General features: G+C 46.6%; 1 protein-coding gene and 1 long non-coding RNA gene across 2 annotated transcripts in view; one reads left to right on the top strand and one right to left on the bottom strand.

Moving 5' to 3' along the window:
* LOC126232160 (uncharacterized) overlaps positions 1 to 20,710 on the top strand; it is a 163,038-nt gene that overhangs the window by 95,358 nt on the left and 46,970 nt on the right. The gene's annotated exons all lie outside the window — the stretch shown is intronic.
* Positions 11,856 to 20,710, bottom strand: part of LOC126232157 (zinc finger protein with KRAB and SCAN domains 3-like) — a 394,238-nt gene continuing 385,383 nt past the window's right edge. The window contains exon 11 of the mRNA XM_049942463.1: positions 11,856 to 15,880. Coding sequence (XP_049798420.1) covers positions 15,061 to 15,880 — 820 coding nt within the window. The 3' untranslated portion in view covers positions 11,856 to 15,060. The remainder of the gene's footprint in view (positions 15,881 to 20,710) is intronic.

Here is a 20,710-nt window from a genome sequence, read left to right as displayed (position 1 = left end):
TGAACCTACTTGCAAAAACTTACATTTGTTACAGTGCAGGGATATTTACTTGAATGATATAAAATTGGGCTCAAGTGGAATGTTGATTACCTTTATGAATGGGCTTTTGCCACCTTCATTGCAACCCCCTATGGGTCCGGGGGTAAGAATAGGCCCAACGTATTCCTGCCCGTCGTAAGAGGCGACTAAAAGGAGTTTCACACGTTTGGGCCTTTATGTGATGGTCCCATGTAGGGTTTGATCTCCATTCTTCAAAATTTTCACGAAGAGCACAAGCCAATTGGGGAAGGGTGCCTTACACGGTGCATCGTGTCCATCATGCATTGAGATCTTTAGCCCACTTTCTCATTGTTGCATTGCAGTCCCACCCATTCTCCATCTCTTGTGCGAGTACACCTTGCAGGGTGTGTTTTCCACCATGAAATATGCAGTTTCACTTTCTGCATAGACGATGACCGTGGACTTCTTTGCACCTCATATCCAGCACGGTAGCCAGTCCGTTGTGGTGGGGCCACCATGTACCCTGTCGGCTGTAGCCCCCTGACCACACAGGGATCGCTCTACATCTACATTTATATTCCGCAAGCCGCCCAACGGTGTGTGGTGGAGGGCACTTTACGTGCCACTGTCATTACCTCCCTTTCCTGTTCCAGTCGCGTACGGTTCGCTGGAAGAGCGACTGCCGGAAAGCCTCTGTGCGCGCTCGAGTCACTCCAATTTTACATTCGTTATCTCTTCGGGAGGTATAAGTAGGGGGAAGCAACATACTCGATAGCTCATCCAGAAATGCACGCTCTAGAAACCTGGACAGCAAGCCACACCACGATGCAGAGCACCTCTCTTGCAGAGTCTGCCACTCGAGTTTGCTAAACATCTCCGTAGCGCTATCACGGTTACCAAATAGCCCTGTGACGAAACGCGCGCCTCTTCTTTGGATCTTCTCTATCTCCTCCGTCAACCCGACCTGGTACGGATCCCACACTGATGAGCAATACTCGAGTATAGGTCGAATGAGTGTTTTTTAAGCCACCTCCTTTGTTGAGGGACTACATTTTCTAAGGACTCTCCCAATGAATCTCAACCTGGCACCCGCCTTACCGACAATTAATTTTATACGATCATTCCACTTCAAATCGTTCGATACGCATACTCCCAGATATTTTACAGAAGTAACTGCTACCAGTGTTTGTTCCGCTATCATATATACAATAAAGGATCCTTCTTTCTATGTATTCGCAATACATTACATTTGTCTATGTTAAGGGTCAGTTGCCAATTCCTGCACCAAGTGCCTATCCGCTGCGGATCTTCCTGCATTTCGCTGCAATTTTCTATCGCTGCAGTTTCTCTGTTTACTACAGCATCATCCACGAAAAGCCACACGGAACTGGTGCCGTTAACTCCCCACGTGTGCCGAGGGGTAGATGCCCGTCTCCCCGGGGCATCGGGACTCCCGGCAGTGGCCGTCCTGCCAGGTGGCCCTCGCTGCGGCCGAGTGGCACCCGCAGGAAGTGCCTTCGGTCGGAGTAGGTGAGACGCAATGAAGTGTGGCACACGTTCTCTTGCTGGCGGCCAACCACCAGCAGTCTATAAGCATTTGAGGGCTCACTTTAATGCAAAGATGTATGACCCCAAATCGTTCGCCTCCCTGGCCACACCGTGGGAGGAATGAAAGGCTACGAATAACAGCGGGATGTATTCGCCCCGCTACCTCGTACGTTTGGGAGCTGACGGGGAATCTTTCGTGACGATAGAGCTTTAGTTTTTTGTCGAGCATTTAGAGGTACAAGTTTGAGGAGGTGGAGGGCTCGTCCAAAATGAGATCTCGGTCAGTCTCGATCGAAACGGCATTCTCTGCCCAGTGACCGAGCGAGGTGGCGCAGTGGTTATCACACTGGACCCACGCTCGGGAGGACGGCGGTTCAATCCCGCGTCCCGATTTAGGTTTTCCGTGATTTTCCTAAATCGCTCCCGGCAAATGCCAGGACGGTTCCTTTGAAAGGGCACGGCCGACTTCCTTCCCCGTCCTTCCCTAATCCGATGAGATCGGTGACCTCGCTGTTTGGTCTCTTCTCCCAAAGAACCCAACCCTCTGCCCAGCCACGGGCGTTACTAGATTGTGACATGCTGGGGGATGTATCTGTAACCGTCACGCCCCACAAGAGATTAAATACGGTCCAGGGTATCGTACTTCACAAGGACCTTCTTTTGCAGTCTGACAGTGAGCTGCGCGCCAATTTAGAGCGGCGAGGGGGACATTTTGTCGGGCGTGTCCACTGGCGTCTGAGGGATAATCGGGTTGCCACCGGTGCATTCGTCTTCTCAGGCGACGTATCACACTCGAAGGCCGAGGTGATGGTCTACTGCTATGATGTCAAGCCCCACAGCTTAGTACACACTATCAACACTGGGAATAAGAACAATGTACATAAAGATTTAAAATCACTTACTCTTGCCCACAAAGGAGTCCAGTATTCAGCAACGCATATTTTCAATAAGTTACCAGCACCCATTAAGAGTTTAGTTTCAGACGAGGCACAGTTTAAACATAATTTAAAAGAATTTTTGGTGGCCAACTCCTCCTGTTTCATCCATGAGTTTCTCAACAAGTGCAGTAGACCATTTTAATGAAAATTTATTATACTTTAATTTTTGATAATACTTGGTTGTAATGGCCAAGAAACTAGCAAATGTCTGAATGATAGATTTAATGAAAGCAGATGTAAGTATTAAACCTGCAAATATTAGAGGTTTAAATTTAATTCGTGTACATAATTTTACTGTTTATTGACTGAGGATCATTAAAATTAATGAAACTCAAGCTTTTCTAATTACATTTTTGTAATGTGTTTATCTGACATGTTCCCCACCTAGGAGGATTCCCTCTTTTATGGATCTACGGAATGAATAACTAATCTAATCTAATCCTATATCCCTCCCCCGATGCGGTGCTTTAAGTGCTGTAAGTTCGGTCATATGTCTTCCCTCTGTACTTCCAGCATCACGTGCCGAAATTGCGGACACCCGTCACGTCCCAAAACTCCACGTGCCTCGCCTCTCATCTGTGTCAAATGCAGAGAGCACCATTTGCCTTGCTTACCAGACTGCAGGATTCTCCAGAAAGAAAGGAAAATCGTGGAGTATAAGAACCTGGACTGACTGACCTACACTGAGGCTAGGAGAAAATTTGAATGCCCGCATCCCGTGCATACGATATCGTCTTACGCCGCCGCCACGACAGTTCCGGCACCGTCAGTTCCGCCAATCCCAGTAACCTCTCAGAGCCGGAAGACGCCACCCGCCCACTTGGTGGTGGGGGTCATTTGCCTCCCTGTTGCCCGTGCACCACCTACTTCGGGAACACTGCCCCCCAACCATCGGGGACGTCTGTCCCCACTTCTAAGCCGGAGAAGCGTAAGTCTTCTTTGGCTTCTCTTGCTAGGAAGGGGTCTTTCGAGTCACTCCTTTCCCACGTTTCTGCCAGTGGGAAAGATGACACCCGTCAGTGGCTGAAGACCCCAAAAGCAGGTGGTCGTAGTCGTCCTCAGTCCCGGAGACTGAGCCAGTGAAGTCCTCCCTGCCAGGGACACACAAGGAACAGAGAGAGAAATCTCAGAACAAAACCGCTAAGAGCGAGGAAATTGCAGTGCACCCACACCACCGCTACCTACAAGCTCTGCGGCTGAGGATGAGGTGGAGATTCTGGCGTCCGCTGAGGACCTAGATCTCGCCAGACCCTCAGACACGACGGATATAGACTGCTCGGGCAAAAAGTCAGTGGCAACAGGTGACTCTGAGGCGTAAACTACCTCATCGAATGTTCCGTGGCTTCCCAGTCTCACGATGATGTCACCCTCCAGCGGAATTGCGGCGGTTTCTTCCACCGCCTGCCTGAGCTACGGCAACCGTTAAGCTTTACACCTGCTATATGCATTGCCCTCCAGGAAGCCTGGTTCCTGGTAATACAGAACCCTGCCCTCCGCAGCTATAAGGTATATTACAGGAACTGTGCGACTATAATCGAGTGTCAGGTGAAGTTTGTGTTTATGTATGTAGTGAACCTGTACCCCTTCAAACCCCTCTTGAAGCTGTGGCTGTCAGAATAAGGTCAACACAGAAAATAACTGTCTGTAATGTGTATCTTCCTCCAGATGGTACAATACCCCTGAATGTATTAGCTGCACTGATTGATCGACTCCCTAAACCTTTCCTACTTTTTGGAGATTTTAACACCCATAACCCCTCGTGGGGTGGCACCGTGCTTACTGGCCGAGACAGAGATGTCGAAACTCTTGTGTCTCAATTCGACATCTGCCTCTTAAATACCGGTCCGCCACACGTTTCAGTGTGGCTCGTGGTAGTTACTCGGTCATTGATTTATCAGTTTCCAGCCCAGGACTTCTCCCGCCTATCCACTGGAGAGCACATGACGACCTGTGTGGTAGTTACCACTTCCCCACCTTCCTGTCACTGCCCCGGCGTCAGGCCCACGGACGCCTGCCCGGATGGGCTTTGAACGAGGCGGACTGGGAAACTTCCACCTCTGCTGTCACCACTGAATCTCCGCCACAAGGTGAAGTCAATGTGACGGTCGAGCAGGTGGCTACAACAATCGTTCTGCAGCAGTAAACGCGATCCCTCGCTCTTTAGGGTGCCCGAGGCGTAAGGCGGTCCCTCGGTGGTCGCTGAAGCAATTGAGGAGCGTCGGCGAGCTCTACAGCGGCAACCTTCCCTGCAGCACCTCACAGCCCGTAGCGGCTCCGTGCCCGTGTTCGCCAACTTATCAGACGACAGAAGCGGGAGTGTCGGGAGAGATACGTCTCGACCGTTGGCTGTCGTATGTCACCTTCCCGAGTCTCTGCAAGGATCAGACGTCTTTTTGGGTACGAGAACCCCGACAGATGTTCCCGGTGTTACCGTAAATGGTGTGTTATCTACCGACGCAAACACGATTGCCGAACACTTTGCCGAGTACTTTGCTAGAGCCCCTGCGTCGGAGAATTACCCCCGCGCTCTCGACCGGCAGCTGGAAGCGACTGTCCTCTCGTTCACTACTCACCACAGTGAATCCTGTAACACCCCATTTACAGAGTGGGAGCTCCTCAGTGCCCTCGCACATTGCCCCGAGACAGCTCCTGCGCCTGATCGGATCCACAGGCAGACGATTAAACGTCTCTCGTCTTACTACAAGCAACATCTCCTCGTCGTCTTCAACCGGATCTCGTGCGATGGCGTCTTTCCGTCGTAATGGCAGGAGAACACCGTGGGTCTGGTGCTCAAATCCGGAAAAAACCCTCTCGATGTAGATAGCTGTCAGCCTATCGGCCACACCGACGTTCTTTGTAAGCTGCTGGTACGGTATGTCGGCGGTCGGTTTAGGTCCCGGGGTCACGTGGCCTACTGGATCCGCGTCGGGGCGGCTTCCTCCAGGGTCGCTCTACCACTGATAATTTTGCGTCTCTCGAGTGTGCCATACGAACAGCCTTTTCCAGACGGCAACACCCGGTTGCCGTCTTTCTCGACTTCTGTAAAGTATACGACACGACATCATATCCTCGCCACATTGTACGAGTGGGGTCTCGGGGGCCCACTTTAGATTTTGATCCGAAACTTCCTGTCGCTCCGTACTTTCCGTGTCGAAGTTGGTGGCCCCCACAGTTCCATCCGTATACGGGAGAATGGAGTCCCGAAGGGCTCCGTATCGAGTGTCTCTCTATTTTTAGTGGCCATTAACGGTCTAGCAGCAGCTGTCGGGCCGCCCCGTCTCACCCTCTCTTTATGCAGACGAGTTGTGTTTTCCTACTGCTGCTCCGGTACCGGTGTCGCCGAGCGTCACCTACGGGGAGTCGTCCTCAAAGCCCACAGTTTCCAGTTGTCGGTCGCAAAGTTGCGCATCGGGCACTTCTGTCGGTGTCGTACCGTTCGTCCGGACCCAGAACTTTACCTTCGTGACGATCCGCTCACTGTAGTGGAGACGTATCGATTCTTACAACTGGTTTCTGACACTCGATTGACTCGGCTACCTCACCTTCGTCAGCTTACGCGGGAGTGCTGGCAGTACCTCAATGCCCTCCGTTGCCTGAGCAACACCAACTGGGGTGCAGATCGCTCTACGTTGCAGCAGCTCTTCAGGGCCCTCGTCCAATCCCGAATTGACTACAGGAGTGTGGTTTACGGTTTGGTAGCGCCCTCTGCGTTACATTTTCTCGACCCTGTACACCACTGTCGGGTTCGAGTAGTGACAGGGGCTTTTAGGGCGAGTCCGGTGACCGGCGTACTGATGGAGGCTGGGGTCCCTCTGTTGCAGATCACACGTGCGCAACTGCTCACCAGTTACGCAGCACACATACGTAGTTCTCCCGAGTATCTGAATTACTGTTTCATTTTCCCACCCGCGGCAGTCCGTTTCCCACGTCGGCGATCCAGGTCGGGGCTGACGATTGCGGTTCGCCTGCGGTCCATTCTCTCCGAACTGGCGTCCCTCCCTTTACCACCTCTCCTTGCGCTCCGTTCACGTACGCCTCCACGGTGCACGCCTCGGCCGCAGCTTCGTCTGCACCTTTCACGTGGCCCTGAGGACTGCATTAACCCCGTGGCTCTCCACTGTCACTTCCTCTCGATTCTCGACGTGTTCCGGGGCTCCGAAGAGGTTTACACTGACGGCTCGACGGCTGACGGTCACGTCGGCTTTGCGTACGCTCGCGGTGGCCGTATTGAACAGTATGCCTTACCTGATGGCAGCAGTGTATACACTGCAGAGCTGGTGGCCATCTGTCGTGCACTTCAGTACCTCCGTTCGTGCCGTGGGGAGTCTTTTCTCCTCGAGCACCCTGAAAGCTACCGGCCGGTGCTACCCTCGCCACCCTCCGGTAGTGTCCACCCGGGAGTCTATTTCTGCCCCGGAACGGTCCAGTCGTTCACTGGTCTTTGCCTGGACCCCCAGGTCACGTCGGAATCCCAGGAAAATGAACTTGCCGACAGGCCGGCCAAACGGGCCACACGGAAACCACTTCTGGAGATCGGCATCCCCGCAAATGACCTGTGTTCGTTATTATGCCACAAGGTTTTTCACCTTTGGGAGACGGAATGACAAAATCTCAGTTTGTTGTTGTTGTGGTCTTCAGTCCTGAGACTGGTTTGATGCAGCTCTCCATGCTACTCTATCCTGTGCAAGCTTCTTCATCTCCCAGTACCTACTGCAACCTACATCCTTCTGAATCTGCTTAGTGTATTCATCTCTTGGTCTCCCTCTGCGATTTTTACCCTCCACGCTGCCCTCCAATGCTAAATTTGTGATCCCTTGATGCCTCAAAACATGCCCTACCAACCGATCCCTTCTTCTAGTCAAGTTGTGCCACAAACTCCTCTCCTCACCAATCCTATTCAATACCACCTCATTAGTTATGTGATCTACCCACCTTATCTTCAGCATTCTTCTGTAGCACCACATTTCGAAAGCTTCTATTCTCTTCTTGTCCAAACTAGTTATCGTCCACGTTTCACTTCCATACATGGCTACACTCCATACAAATACTCTCAGAAACGACTTCCTGACACTTAAATCTATACTCGATGTTGACAAATTTCTCTTCTTCAGAAACGCTTTCCTTGCCATTGCCAGTCTACATTTTATATCCTCTCTACTTCGACCATCATCAGTTATTTTACTCCCTAAATAGAAAAACTCCTTTACTACTTAAAGTGTCATTTCCTAATCTAATTCCCTCAGCATCACCCGACTTAATTCGACTACATTCCATTATTCTCGTTTTCCTTTTGTTGATGTTCATGTTATATCCTCCTTTCAAGACACTGTTCAATCCTGTTCAACTGCTCTTCCAAGTTCTTTGCTGTCTCTGACAGAATTACAATGTCATGGGCGAACCTCAAAGTTTTTACTTCTTCTCCATGAATTTTAATACCTACTCCCAATTTTTCTTCTGTTTCCTTTACTGCTTGCTCAATATACAGATTGAATAACATCGGGGAGAGGCTACAACCCTGTCTCACTCCTTTCCCAACCACTGCTTCCCTTTCATGCCCCTCGACTCTTATAACTGCCCTCTGGTTTCTGTACAAATTGTAAATAGCATTTCGCTCCCTGTATTTTACCCCTGCCACCTTCAGAATTTGAAAGAGAGTATTCCAATCAACATTGTCAAAAGCTTTCTCTAAGTCTACAAATGCCAGAAACGTAGGTTTGCCTTTTCTTAATCTTTCTTCTAAGATAAGTCGTAGGGTCAGTATTGCCTCACATGTTCCAACATTTCCGCAGAATCCAAATTGAACTTCGCCGAGGTCGGCTTCTACCAGTTTCTCCAATCGTCGGTAAAGAATTGGCATTAGTTTTTTGCAGCAGTGACTTATTAAACTGATAGTTTGGTAATTTTCACATCTGTCAACACCTGCTTTCTTTGGGATTGGAATTATTATATTCTTCTTGAAGTCTGAGGGTATTTCGCTTGTCTCATACATCTTGCTCACCAGATGGTAGAGTTTTGTCAGGACTGGCTCACCCAAGGCTGTCAGTAGTTCTAATGGAATGTTGTCTACTCCCGGGGCCTTGTTTGGTCTCAGGTTATTCAGTGCTCTGTCAAAGTCTTCACGCAGTATCTTATCTCCCATTTCATCTTCATCTACATCCTCTTCGATTTTCATAATATTGCCCTCAAGTACATCGCCCTTGTATAGACCCTCTATATACTCCTTCGACCTTTCTGCTTTCCCTTCTTTCCTTAGAACTGGGTTTCCATTTGAGCTCTTGATATTCATACAAGTGATTCTCTTTTCTCCAAAGGTCTTTTTAATTTTCCTGTAGGGAGTATCTATGTTACCCCTAGTGAGATAAGCCTCTACATCCTTACATTTGTCCTCTAGCCATCCCTGCTTAGCCATTTGGCACTTCCTGTCGATCTCATTTTTGAGTCGTTTGTATTCCTTTTTGCCTGCTTCATTTACTGCATTTTTATATTTTCTCCTTTCATCAATTAAATTCAATATTTCTTCTGTTACCCAACGGTTTCTACTAGCCCTCATCTTTTTACCTACTTGATCCGCTGCTGCCTTCACTACTTCATCTCTCAAAGCTACCCATTCGTCTTCTACTGTATTTCTTTCCCCCATTCCTGTCACTTGTTCCCTTATGCTGTCCCTGAAACTCTCTACAACCTCTGGTTTAGTCAGTTTATCCAAGTCCCATCTCCTTAAATTCCCACCTTTTTGCAGTTTTAATCTACAGTTCATAACCAATAGATTGTGGTCAGAGTTCACATCTGCCCCTGGAAATGTCTTACAATTTAAAACCTGGTTCCTAAATCTCTGTCTTACCATTATATAATCTATCTGATACATTTTAGTATCTCCAGGATTCTTCCAGGTATACAACCTTCTTTTATGATTCTTGAACCAAGTGTTAGTAAAATTCTACAAGGCTGCTTCCTCTTTCATTCCTTCCTCCCAATCCATATTCACCTACTATGTTTCCTTCTCTCCCTTTTCCTACTCTCGAATTCCAGTCACCCATGACTATTAAATTTTCGTCTCCCTTCACTACCTGAATAATTTCTTTTATCTCGTGATACATTTCATCAATTTCTTCATCATGTGCAGAGCTAGTTGGCATATAAACTTGTACTACTTTAGTAGGCATGAGCTTTGTGTCTATCTTGGCCACAATAATGCGTTCACTATGCTGTTTGTAGTAGCTTACCCGCACTCCTATTTTTTATTCATTATTAAACCTACTCCTGCATTACCCCTATTTGATTTTGTATTTATAACCCTGTAATCACCTGACCAAAAGTCTTGTTCCTCCTGCCACCGAACTTCACTAATTCCCACTATATCTAACTTTAACCTATCCATTTCCCTTTTTAAATTTTCTAACCTACCTGCCCGATTAAGGGATCTGACATTCCACGCTCCGATCCGTAGAACTCCAGTTTTCTTTCTCCTGATAACGACGTCCTCCTGAGTAGTCCCCGCCCAGAGATCCGAATGGGGGACTATTTTACCTCCGGAATATTTTACCCAAGAGGACGCCATCATCATTTAATCATACAGTAGAGCTGCATCTGAGGGAACGAGAGTAGCGCGGCGAAATTCAAAGTCCCGCTACAAAAACCTCCACTGCAGTCTCAATGGGATGTGTTTTCTAGTTCGATGCAAGAGGTCGTGCGAGGGTAAGGTTACGGTTTATTATTGGGAGTCGTGTGAGCTCGGTACCAATGTCACATCTTAGGTTCGTCATAAAGAGTATCGGTCCGAATCGATGAGAGAGACTGCTCACACCGGGCACCGACTCCGTCTCCTGGGCCAGCTGCAGCATCTGCGTAGCTGTAACGAACGTGCCACAGTCGTCATTCGAGTGGCCGATAGGTCGTAAACAGTGTGAAGGCTGTGTGGGTTTTCTTTATTTTTAGAGTGCAAATTTGCTTTCCTGCTGTTGCCAGTTGTCTGGCTGTGTTCTTTCACCCAGTAGTTCCAGTCAACTTTGCCAAGTTCAGGGGTTCGCCAGTATTTGCACCATTTGTGTTTCTTTAGCTTGCCGTAGGTGGTTAAGCGTCCCTAGTAAGGAGCTCCTTTGGGCGCTTACATTTGCACCTACAGCAGCGACTGAGGTTTCCCCGCTTTCGGACGGATGGGTCGTTCGAGTGTCTCCAAGTTCCAGTACAGTCACGTGGCGTGTTTCTCGAATACCTCGGTGAGAGTCTCGAGGTGGTATTCGTCGTGGAGGTCCACGGTGTGCTCGTATCGTGGAGCGTGGCTTACGATACCTGGCACTTCGTTCTGTACGAACTGCAGGCGTGTTGGAGCCGCGTCTTTCCAGACTGGAGCTGCACACGTCATCAGCGGTCTAATTAGTGTAACGTAAACGGACTCCGACACCCTTTTATTCGGTGTGCTTTGCCTGTTAAGTATCAGGTAAAGTTGTCGGAGCATCGCACGTGCTCTGTCGGCAATATATTTCTGGTGCAGCCGGACACCTAGGTAACTGACTTTCTCACAGAAATGTATTTGGTATGTGTGTAATGTCATATGTCTGCAGTGGCAGTGTTTCTGTAGTTGCTTCAGTCTACAGGTTAAGAGAACTACTTCACAATTCTTGACTTTTACCTCAATACACCACCGTTCCGACCGAGGTTCGGCAGTTCCGAATTCTACCTGTAGTCGTGAGTTCGTGTTCGACGGCTTCCGATTGCGCACTACGGTGGTGGTGTCACCCGCACAGATGGCAACCGTCTCATTTTGTGTTATCTGAGACCACTCTTCACAGTTCGCTCTGGAAACGTCACTTTAACCATTCTGGTTCACTGGAAAACTTTATTCTCGAAACTTCTAGAAAAAACCTGTACATTCAAATGAATCCTAATATGGGAACAAACCAATCGCTGATTATTCTGTAACACTGCACTCAATAACGTGAGCTCCGTCCGAGTGCTCACTCGTATTGCAACGTAACAGATTGAGACAGGTATTGTAGTATACGATACATCAGTTGAGTACGCATCACGATCTCATTCACTTCCAGTACACAATAGTTGTATTTCTACATTTTCAATTTTTCACTAATTATTATTATTATTATTATTATTATTGATATTTATAGCTCCACATAGAAATTCTTTAATTGAATCTATAACCAACCAAATTTTGTAAAAGGACATGTATAATTGCATGTAATGTAAACAGCTATCACATTATGTTCAGTACAAAGTGAAACAAAGTAATTTATATAAAATAATGTGAAGCATCATAAGAAATCATTATATTTGGAGAGAAGTGAAATTATAACTTTTGTAAAATTAATTGTTAACACTTATGATTTGAAGGCATGCAAATTTATTAAACTCTAGTACATAAATTGCAATTACATTTTGTCATGCAGCATTTATATGACATTAGAACTACGACTTGTAACTGTAAATCATTAAAATGTTATTGTTAATACAGGGTGTATACACGGACAGGAAAAAAAATCACGGATTTTTCCCGCATATCCCAGATATAGATACTTTTTCCTGGTCGAAAGTACACTATACCCCTGGTGAAAGTACTTTTTTCCGAAGTAAGTGAGAATGTACTTTCCATTGGAACTGTAAAACTTGTCAATCCTTTGAATGGTGAAGGTTTTACACACTTTGAGAAATGAAAAGCAGCAAAAATATCCCGTTTTGGATAAATCTTTAATGTGCGGCAACACTTAATTTTTTGCTGTATTTCTCCGAGAGTGTAGTTAGGCAGGATCCTTGGAGCACAGCTTGAACTGCAGCAGCTGAATCTTTCCAACAAGCAGAATTATAAATTTCACTACTGTGCACCAAAAATTGTGTGTGTTACCTGGCCAAATATAAGTTTTCCACAGAAAAGCCAATTACAGGTGAAACTCCTCGAGAAGTCACTTTGTGCTGTTTTTTTGTAGGATAATTACACTTTTTGCTATCATTATTGCATAATTTGTAACCTATGGAAGAACTAAAATAAAAATGGAAAACTAATCTCGAAACTCGGTCTTTCTTAGCACGCAGCAACCTTTAAGATATATCAAACACAAATGTGCCAGTAATCTTTTAAATACCGGCATAAATAGCTGGTCTTCTGGGCTCGAAATTTCTAAGTGGCTGGTCCTCAAAGTGTTACGTTTTGAATGAGAATCGAACACTCCGTGATTTAAGAAATTAATCCCACATTCACACATGTAACGTAATTCATCTTGTATAAACGGAAATTTACTTTCAAAGGAACACTCCTCAAAAAACGATTTGCAACATCTTAAAAGTGACCTGTTCAAAATGTAAGCAGTCGTGACGTCACGCTCATCCTAAGCAGTCTGTTGTTACGAAGTACTGCACAGCCTTTGACACATTTTGCTGTCGGCAGACACTTGTGTACGCACTGTGTTTTGCTGTTGTGAATGGCGCATTTTCTTTGCATTTGAAGTTTTCCTTTGGTGTTATTCTCTCATTTATGTAACATTACCTACCAGTCAACATTACAAAAATTTGACTGGGAACTAAAACAATGAAAAATTCCCAGGTATTTCCTGGATGACAAAATCACTGGGTTTTTCCCAGATTTACCGGTTGTCCTGGGGCGTATACACCCTGTAATAATGCACATCTGCCTGTCGAACCGGTACGCTGTGTCCACCGACCAGATGAACTGAAATAAAATGACAGCACAACACTGCCAGCCTCGAGATCTCGTCTGGGGTCGTTCGACTGCCCGGTGCGAGTTGTTCCATTTTACGCCATGACGGCAAATTGTGCATCTCTGTGAGGAATGCGAGAGGAAACGATTAAGACGTCAGATACACCCAGTCTCTGCGCAAAGAAAATCTCTGACCCGGCAGGGAATCGAACCCTGGACCCCACGGTTTAGAGGTGGCACCACTACCGCTACAGCACGAGCTGCAGACTGACGGCCAATAAAGTACACTGCAGACCGGCAGTTCAGTTCGTGTCATTACAGGACAGACGCAGTATATCAGTCAGTCTGTGTAGAAGTGAATATTTAAGTGCTGTTCGAGTCTTGCGGGTGCAAACTTAGATGCTCCAAACAGAAAGAACTTAGGACTTTACTTTTTAACAACGAGCAGATGAGATCATCAACATTATTACACACCTGAACATACAAAGCAAAGTGGTTTTGATCACAGTGTGACATCTCTAGTACTAAAAAAATTTAAACTTGCAAATAAGCTTTGTATTTCACACGAATTATGATTCATTAACTTGTAATTGGATAGATAAAAAATCTACTCGCCAAGTCGCAACAGGAGAACACGCATTTAAAAGGCATTTCAGTTTGCGAGCTTTCAGAGCCAGTGGCTCCTTGTTCTGGTCGAGGGGGAAGAGGAGTCGAGGAAAAGGACTGGTGAGGGTTTAGGAAAAGGGGCAGAATTCAGAAGAGTTGGCCAGAACCCCGTGTCAGGGGAGACTTGGCAAACAGGATGAGAAGGAAAGGCTCTTTCTTCACCTTAAACCCTTCTGCCAGAAGAAGGAGCCAGTGGCTCCAAAAGCTTGCAAACTGTAATAGTTTTTATACGTGTGTTCCCTGCCACAGCCGACGGCCTCGCTGCAATAGTAATACCGCTTCCAGACAGATCGGCGGGCCGGAATAGCATTCGGACGGGGGACCGTCCGGTCTGCAGAGGGCTGTCGGCAAGCGGAGTGCACTCGGCACTCGTGAGACAAACTGTGGAGCTACTCGACTGAGAAATAGCGGCTCCGGTCTCGTAAACTGACACACGGCCAGGGGAGAGTCGTGTGCTGACCACGTGCCCCTCCGTATCTGCATACGAATACACCTGCGGGCCGAGGACGACACGGTGGCCGGTCGGTGCCTTTGTGGCCCGTTCGGGCGGACCTCAATTTAATTTTAGTTCCTCGCCACTGCTCTATGAGTATTTCATCTATCCAATTACACTGTATTTTCAAAAATTGATTATTTACGTCGATACATATTAGCCCGTGTGGCCACCGTTCCTCCATCATGTAACCCTCTTGTCTGTCTTTGCTGTCTGTTTTCTACATTATGAGCTACTCCACTCATTTATTTGTCTGTACCACCTATATTAACTGACAGCTTGCTCCTACATCTTTTTTAGTGCTGGCAGTCCCCAAAAATGAGTCTTCCCTTCTCATCCCACCTGTTAAGAATCCGCCGGTCCGGGCAACTTTTCCAAACACTGCCCCTTTTCCGAAACCTCACAGGTCCCTTTCCTTCACCCCTCTCGCTTCCCCTTCAACGCTGCTGCAGAAGGAGTCACTGGCTCTTAAAGCTCGCAAACTGTAATACTTTTTATACGCTGCCACTGCCACTCGGCAAGATTATTTTATATAACCGATGGCATCGTATTTTCAAAAATCGATTATTTCTGTCGAAGTAGTTCATCAGTTCGGTACAATTTGACTTTACTACAGACTTATCGTTACAACAGTGATTATACGAAAGGGAACGTTACAGTGCGAACACGCACGGCAGGTTTACGAGGGCGCATTTTCGCACCGTCGGCAGAATCCCCCCCAGTCGCCTTCCCGACGGTGCAGAGAGAAGGTCTCAATACTGCCGTAGCGAGTGGAGGCGCCCGTGGAGCCGGAGGCCGCTCTCGCTGGCAAACTTCTTGCCGCAGACGTCGCAGCAGTAGATCCGCTCGCCGACACACGCGCGGTAGTGCATTTTGCAGTCTCTGCTCCGCGAGAACGTCCTGCCGCAGGAGTCGCACTGGTAGGGGCGGCTGCCCTCGTGCACGAGCGAGTGGTGCGCCAGGTGGGTGTTGTTGACGAACCGCTTGTAGCACACGCCGCACTCGTAGGGCCACAGCAGCATGTGCTGGAGCGCGTGGCGCTTCAGGGTGTTGCGGCGGGCGAACTTCCTGGTGCAGTGGTCGCAGCCGTAGACCTGCTTCCCCTCGTGTTTCCAGCAGTGCACCCTGACTTCGTGGTAGCTGCGGCAGGGCGCGTGGCACGTCTCGCAGGTCCACCGGTGCTGCCGTGCGGGCGTACTCGGGGGCTCCCCGTCGTCGCACGTGTACGTCTCGCGTCCGGCAGGCGGAACCGCGTCGCCCTCCGACCGGGACGGTACCTCGCGACCGCCGTCGACCGGGTCGCAGCCGCCACCGCTGTCGGACTCCTCCCCGCGCCTCCCGTCACTTACCGCGGCGCTCGGTGCGGGACGGGTCTCCTCGGGGGTATCGACTCGACCTCGCCTCTGTGCGAACACTACCTTTACCGACAGTACGCGCGTGTTCCTTTTGTTCCACTCGCGTCCCTGCTGGCCGCCACCGATCCCTCGTGTGCCTGCAGTCCCGTCAATTCTGGTGCGTACCGAGGTACATTTGTCGATAGGAGGAGGCCTATCCTGGCCTTGCACAATAAACCTGCAAAATTACGGAGAAAGTCCATTAGAAAATCTGGTAACAGGTGCATGTTTCATATTTCTGCTTGTAACGTAATTGCAATGTGAAGTTGTAGTAGTAGTAGTAGTAGTAGTAGTAGTAGTAATAATGGAACAGGATATGCAAAGCTAATATACAATCTGATACATATACAGTATTTCATATTCATAATTTAATTCCTCATCGTTTGCATTGTCTTTCAATTTTACATAGACAGTTTGTAGACTTAGAGAAAGCGTTTGACAATGTTGACTGGAATACTCTCTTTCAAATTCTGAAGGTGGCAGGGGTAAAATACAGGGAGCGAAAGGCTATTTACAATTTGTACAGAAACCAGATGGCAGTTATAAGAGTCGAGGGACATGAAAGGGAAGCAGAGGTTGGGAAGGGGGTGAGACAGGGTTGTATCCTATCCCCGAAGTTATTCAACCTGCATATTGATCAAGCAGTAAGGGAAAGAAAAGAAAAATTTGGAGTAGGTATTAAAATCCATGGAGAAGTAATAAAAACTGTGAGGTTTGCTGCTGACATTGTAATTCTATCAGAGACAGCAAAGGACTTGGAAGAGCAGTTGAACAGAATAGATAGTGTCTTGAAAGGATGATATAAGATGAACATCAACAAAAGCAAAACCATGATAATGGAATGTAGACGAATTAAGTCGGGTGATGCTGAGGGAATTAGATTAAGAAATGAGATGCTTAAAATAGTAAAGGAGTTTTGCTATTTGGGGAGCAAAATAACTGATGATGGTCAAAGTAGAGAGGATATAAAATGTAGACTGGCAATGGCAAGGAAAGCGTTTCTGAAGAAGAAAAATTTGTTAACATCGAGTATAGATTTAAGTGTCAGGAAGTCATTTCTGAAAGTATTTGTACCTAGTGTAGCCATGTATGGAAGTGAAACGTGGACGATAAATAGTTTGGACAAGAAGAGAATAGAAGCTACAGAAGAATGCTGAAAATTAGATGGGTAGATCACATAACTAATGAGGAGGTATTGAATACGGGAGAAGAGGAGTTTGTGGCACAACTTGACAAAAAGAAGGGATCGTTTGGTAGGACATGTTCTGAGACATCAAGGGATCACCAATTTAGTACTGGAGGGCAGCGTGGAGGGTAAAAATCGTAGAGGGAGACCAAGAGATGAATACACTAAACATATTCAGAAGGACGTAGGTTGCAGTAGGTACTGGGAGATGAAGAAGCTTGCACAGGATAGAGTAGCATGGAGAGCTGCATCAAACCAGTCTCAGGACTGAAGACGACAACAACAACAGTTATCACTTCTGATTATTCTTCATAAAAGTTTTTTGTCATTTTACTCTCGAATGCAATAATCGACTAAAATAATAACGTCTGGTAAAAATACGGATGCGTGGGGCAGTCCATTGCTTACTTTAACTAAATTTCAAATGTAGCATAAACTCTAGCTCTAGTATTAAATACAAAGTTACTTTCACGTTCCAATCAACGTTAAATAGCCAAAATCATGTGAGTAACTGTAGAAGCCGGACAGTAATGAAATAAGTTATAATGGGTTGGGTTCGGTTGTTTGGGGGAAGAGACCAAACTGCGAGGTCGTCGGTCTCTCGGGGTTAGGGAAGGATGGGAACGAAGTCGGCCGTGCCCTTTCAAAGGAACCATCCGGGCATTTGCCTGGAGCGATTTAGGGAAATCACGGATAACCTAAATCGGGATGGCCGGATGCAGGATTGAACTGTCGTCCTCCCGAATGCGAGTCCAGTGTGCCAACCACTGCGCCACCTTGCTCGGTAAAGTTGTAATATTCCAGAAAATGTTAAGTGACGCAACAAATTTAAAATTCATTATAAGCAATACTATTGTGTCACAAGTAACTGACTCTTAAGAAAAAATGAAAAAAACTGAGTATTTTACCATATAGCAAATAATACAAAACTGATGTAAAATTACAGAAGCAATGGCACACAATCTAAACAACAATACACCATAATAAGCTGATAGTTAGATTTTTATAAACAGGTAGGTGGGCGAGACTACCAGGAAGTGAGTGTTGCAGTTAATACACGAGTCGGACTTTGTATACTAGTGGGCAATGTATCTACAGCGTGGCTGATATTTACAACTTTGTTTTCTGTCTCCAAAAAATAAAATAAAAGTAGCGTCCGGATGAAACAAATTAAGTACCCGAGGCCTGTCGAGCCAGCATTAAGTAAGTATACAATACAGTTACAAGAAGTCTTTCACGATTGATCTGACATCGTCCACTTCACTGCCGGCAGGTGGCGATGTGTTTTGTGTCATCTGGCCAGGTAAATTGCCCTCCGAATTAATTTTTCATGAAAGAATCAATTTTTGGTGATTTTCTGATGAAGCAGGATATGCTAGAAGCTGTCATCTAAAAATGATTTGGCGCGGTTACAAAAACTATTACTTTTTGACAGGACCATCGCGAGGCATCTACGGAATTGTCAGTTTGGCAACAGAGGGAGCATCGTAGAGGAGTCCACGGGACGAATGCAGCATCCCTGATCGAGTCGGATTAACGGGAGAGACAGAGAAGATCCGAGAAAGAGCAGTGTATTTAGTGAGAGGCTTGCCACGAGAACATTACAGAAATTAAAGTTGCAGTGGTCGTGCCAAAACGAAGGAACTTGCACAGAATAGATTAACTCAGACAGCTGCATCAAAATAGTCTTCGGATTAATGACCGGTGACAGCAACAGAGAAAAACATCTGGACAGAAGTGCTGCTAATTTCAATTTTCAAAGAGTACTGCAATAAAGACAGACGTAATTCAATAGTATGTCACAGATGTCAGTCTGGAGTAGAACGTGATTTATTGTCACCCATTACGAAATCTACATCTACATCTACATCCATACTCCGCAAGCCACCTGATGGTGTGTGGCGGAGGGTACCTTGAGTACCTCTATCGGTTCTCCCTTCTATTCCAGTCTCGTATTGTTCGTGGAAAGAAGGATTGTCGGGATCTCTCTGATTTTATCCTCACGGTCTCTTCGCGAGATTAGGAGGGAGCAATATACTGCTTCACTCCTCGGTGAAGGTATGTTCTCGAAACTTCAACAAAAGCCCGTACCGAGCTACTGAGCGTCTCTCCTGCAGAGTCTTCCACTGGAGTTTATGTATCACCTCCGTAACGCTTTCGCGATTACTAAATGATCCTGTAACGAAGTGCGCTGCTCACCGTTGGATCTTCTCTGCCTCTTCTATCAACCCTATCTGGTACGGATCCCACACTGCTGAGCAGTATTCGAGCAGTGGGCGAACAAGCGTACTGTAACCTACTTCCTTTGTTTTCGGATTGCATTTCCTTAGGACTCTTCCAACGAATCTCAGTCCGGCATCTGTTTTACCGACGATCAACTTTATATGATCATTCCATTTTAAATCACTCCTAATGCATATCCCAGATAATTTATGGAATTAACTGCTTCCAGTTGCTGACCTGCTATATTGTAGCTAAATGATAAGGGATCTTTCTTTCTATGGTTGGCAGCACATTACACTTGTCTACATTGAGATACCTCTCGATATACCACAGCATCATCCGCAAAAAGTCTCAGTGAACTTCCGATGTCATCCACAAGGTCATTTATGTATATTGTGAATAGCAATGGTCCTACGACACTCCCCTGCGGCACACCTGAAATCACTCTTACTTCGGAAGACTTCTCTCCATTGAGAATGACATGCTGCGTTCTGTTATCTAGGAACTCTTCAATCCAATCACACAATTGGTGTGATAGTCCATATGCTCCTACTTTGTTCATTAAACGACTGTGGGGAAGTGTATCGAACGCCTTGCGGAAGTCAAGAAAAACGGCATCTACCTGTGAACCCGTGTCTATGGCCCTCTGAGTCTCGTGGACGAATAGCGCGAGCTGGGTTTCACACGATCGTCTTTTTCGAAGCCCGTGCTGATTCCTACAGAGTAGGTTTCTAGTCTCCAGAAAAGTCATTATACTCGAACACAATACGTGTCCCAAAACTCTACAACTGATAGACGTTAGAGATATAGGTCTATAGTTCTGCACGTCTGTTCGACGTCCCTTCTTGAAAACGGGGATGACCTGTGCCCTTTTCCAATCCTTTGGAACGCTACGTCCTTCTAGAGACCTACGGTACACCGCTGCAAGTTCCTTCGCGTACTCTGTGTAAAATCGAACTGGTATCCCGTCAGGTCCAGTGGTGTTTCCTGTTTTGAGCGATTTTAATTTTTTTTTCTATCCCTCTGTCATCTATTTCGATATCTACCATTTTGTCATCTGTGCGACAATCTAGAGAAGGAACTACAGTGCAGTCTTCCTCTGTGAAACAGCTTTGAAAAAAGACATTTAGTATTTCAGCCTTTAGTCTGTCATCCTCTGTTCCAGTACCATTTTGGTCGCAGAGTGTCTGGACATTTTGTTTTGATCCACCTACCGCTTTGACACAAGACTAAAATTTCTTAGGATTTTCTGCCAAGTCAGTACGTAGAACTTTACTTTCGAATTCATTGAACGCCTCTCGCACGGCCCTCCTCACATTAAATTTCACTTCGCGTAATTGTCGTTTGTCTGCAAGGCGTTGGCTATGTTTATCTTCATAGAATGAAAATTTCTATGAAAATCGACACAGTTTCCGCAAACAGAGATCTTGCAAAACTCGGCTAGCTCCGTCTGTCCACACGATCCAGAGTGCCGTGTGTTCAAGCCGTGCTGCTAGACACCTGGGAGGCATTCGCTAGTGTTCCTGTTGTTCAGTGAACAAAATACAAGCTTAGCGAGTACTGGACCAGATTTATGACGGAATTTGAAACCTCTCGACA

The sequence above is a fragment of the Schistocerca nitens genome, unplaced genomic scaffold (assembly GCF_023898315.1).
Source record: "Schistocerca nitens isolate TAMUIC-IGC-003100 unplaced genomic scaffold, iqSchNite1.1 HiC_scaffold_465, whole genome shotgun sequence".
Taxonomy (NCBI): Eukaryota; Metazoa; Arthropoda; class Insecta; order Orthoptera; family Acrididae; genus Schistocerca; species Schistocerca nitens.
This window is presented reverse-complemented; position numbering and strand designations above follow the sequence as displayed.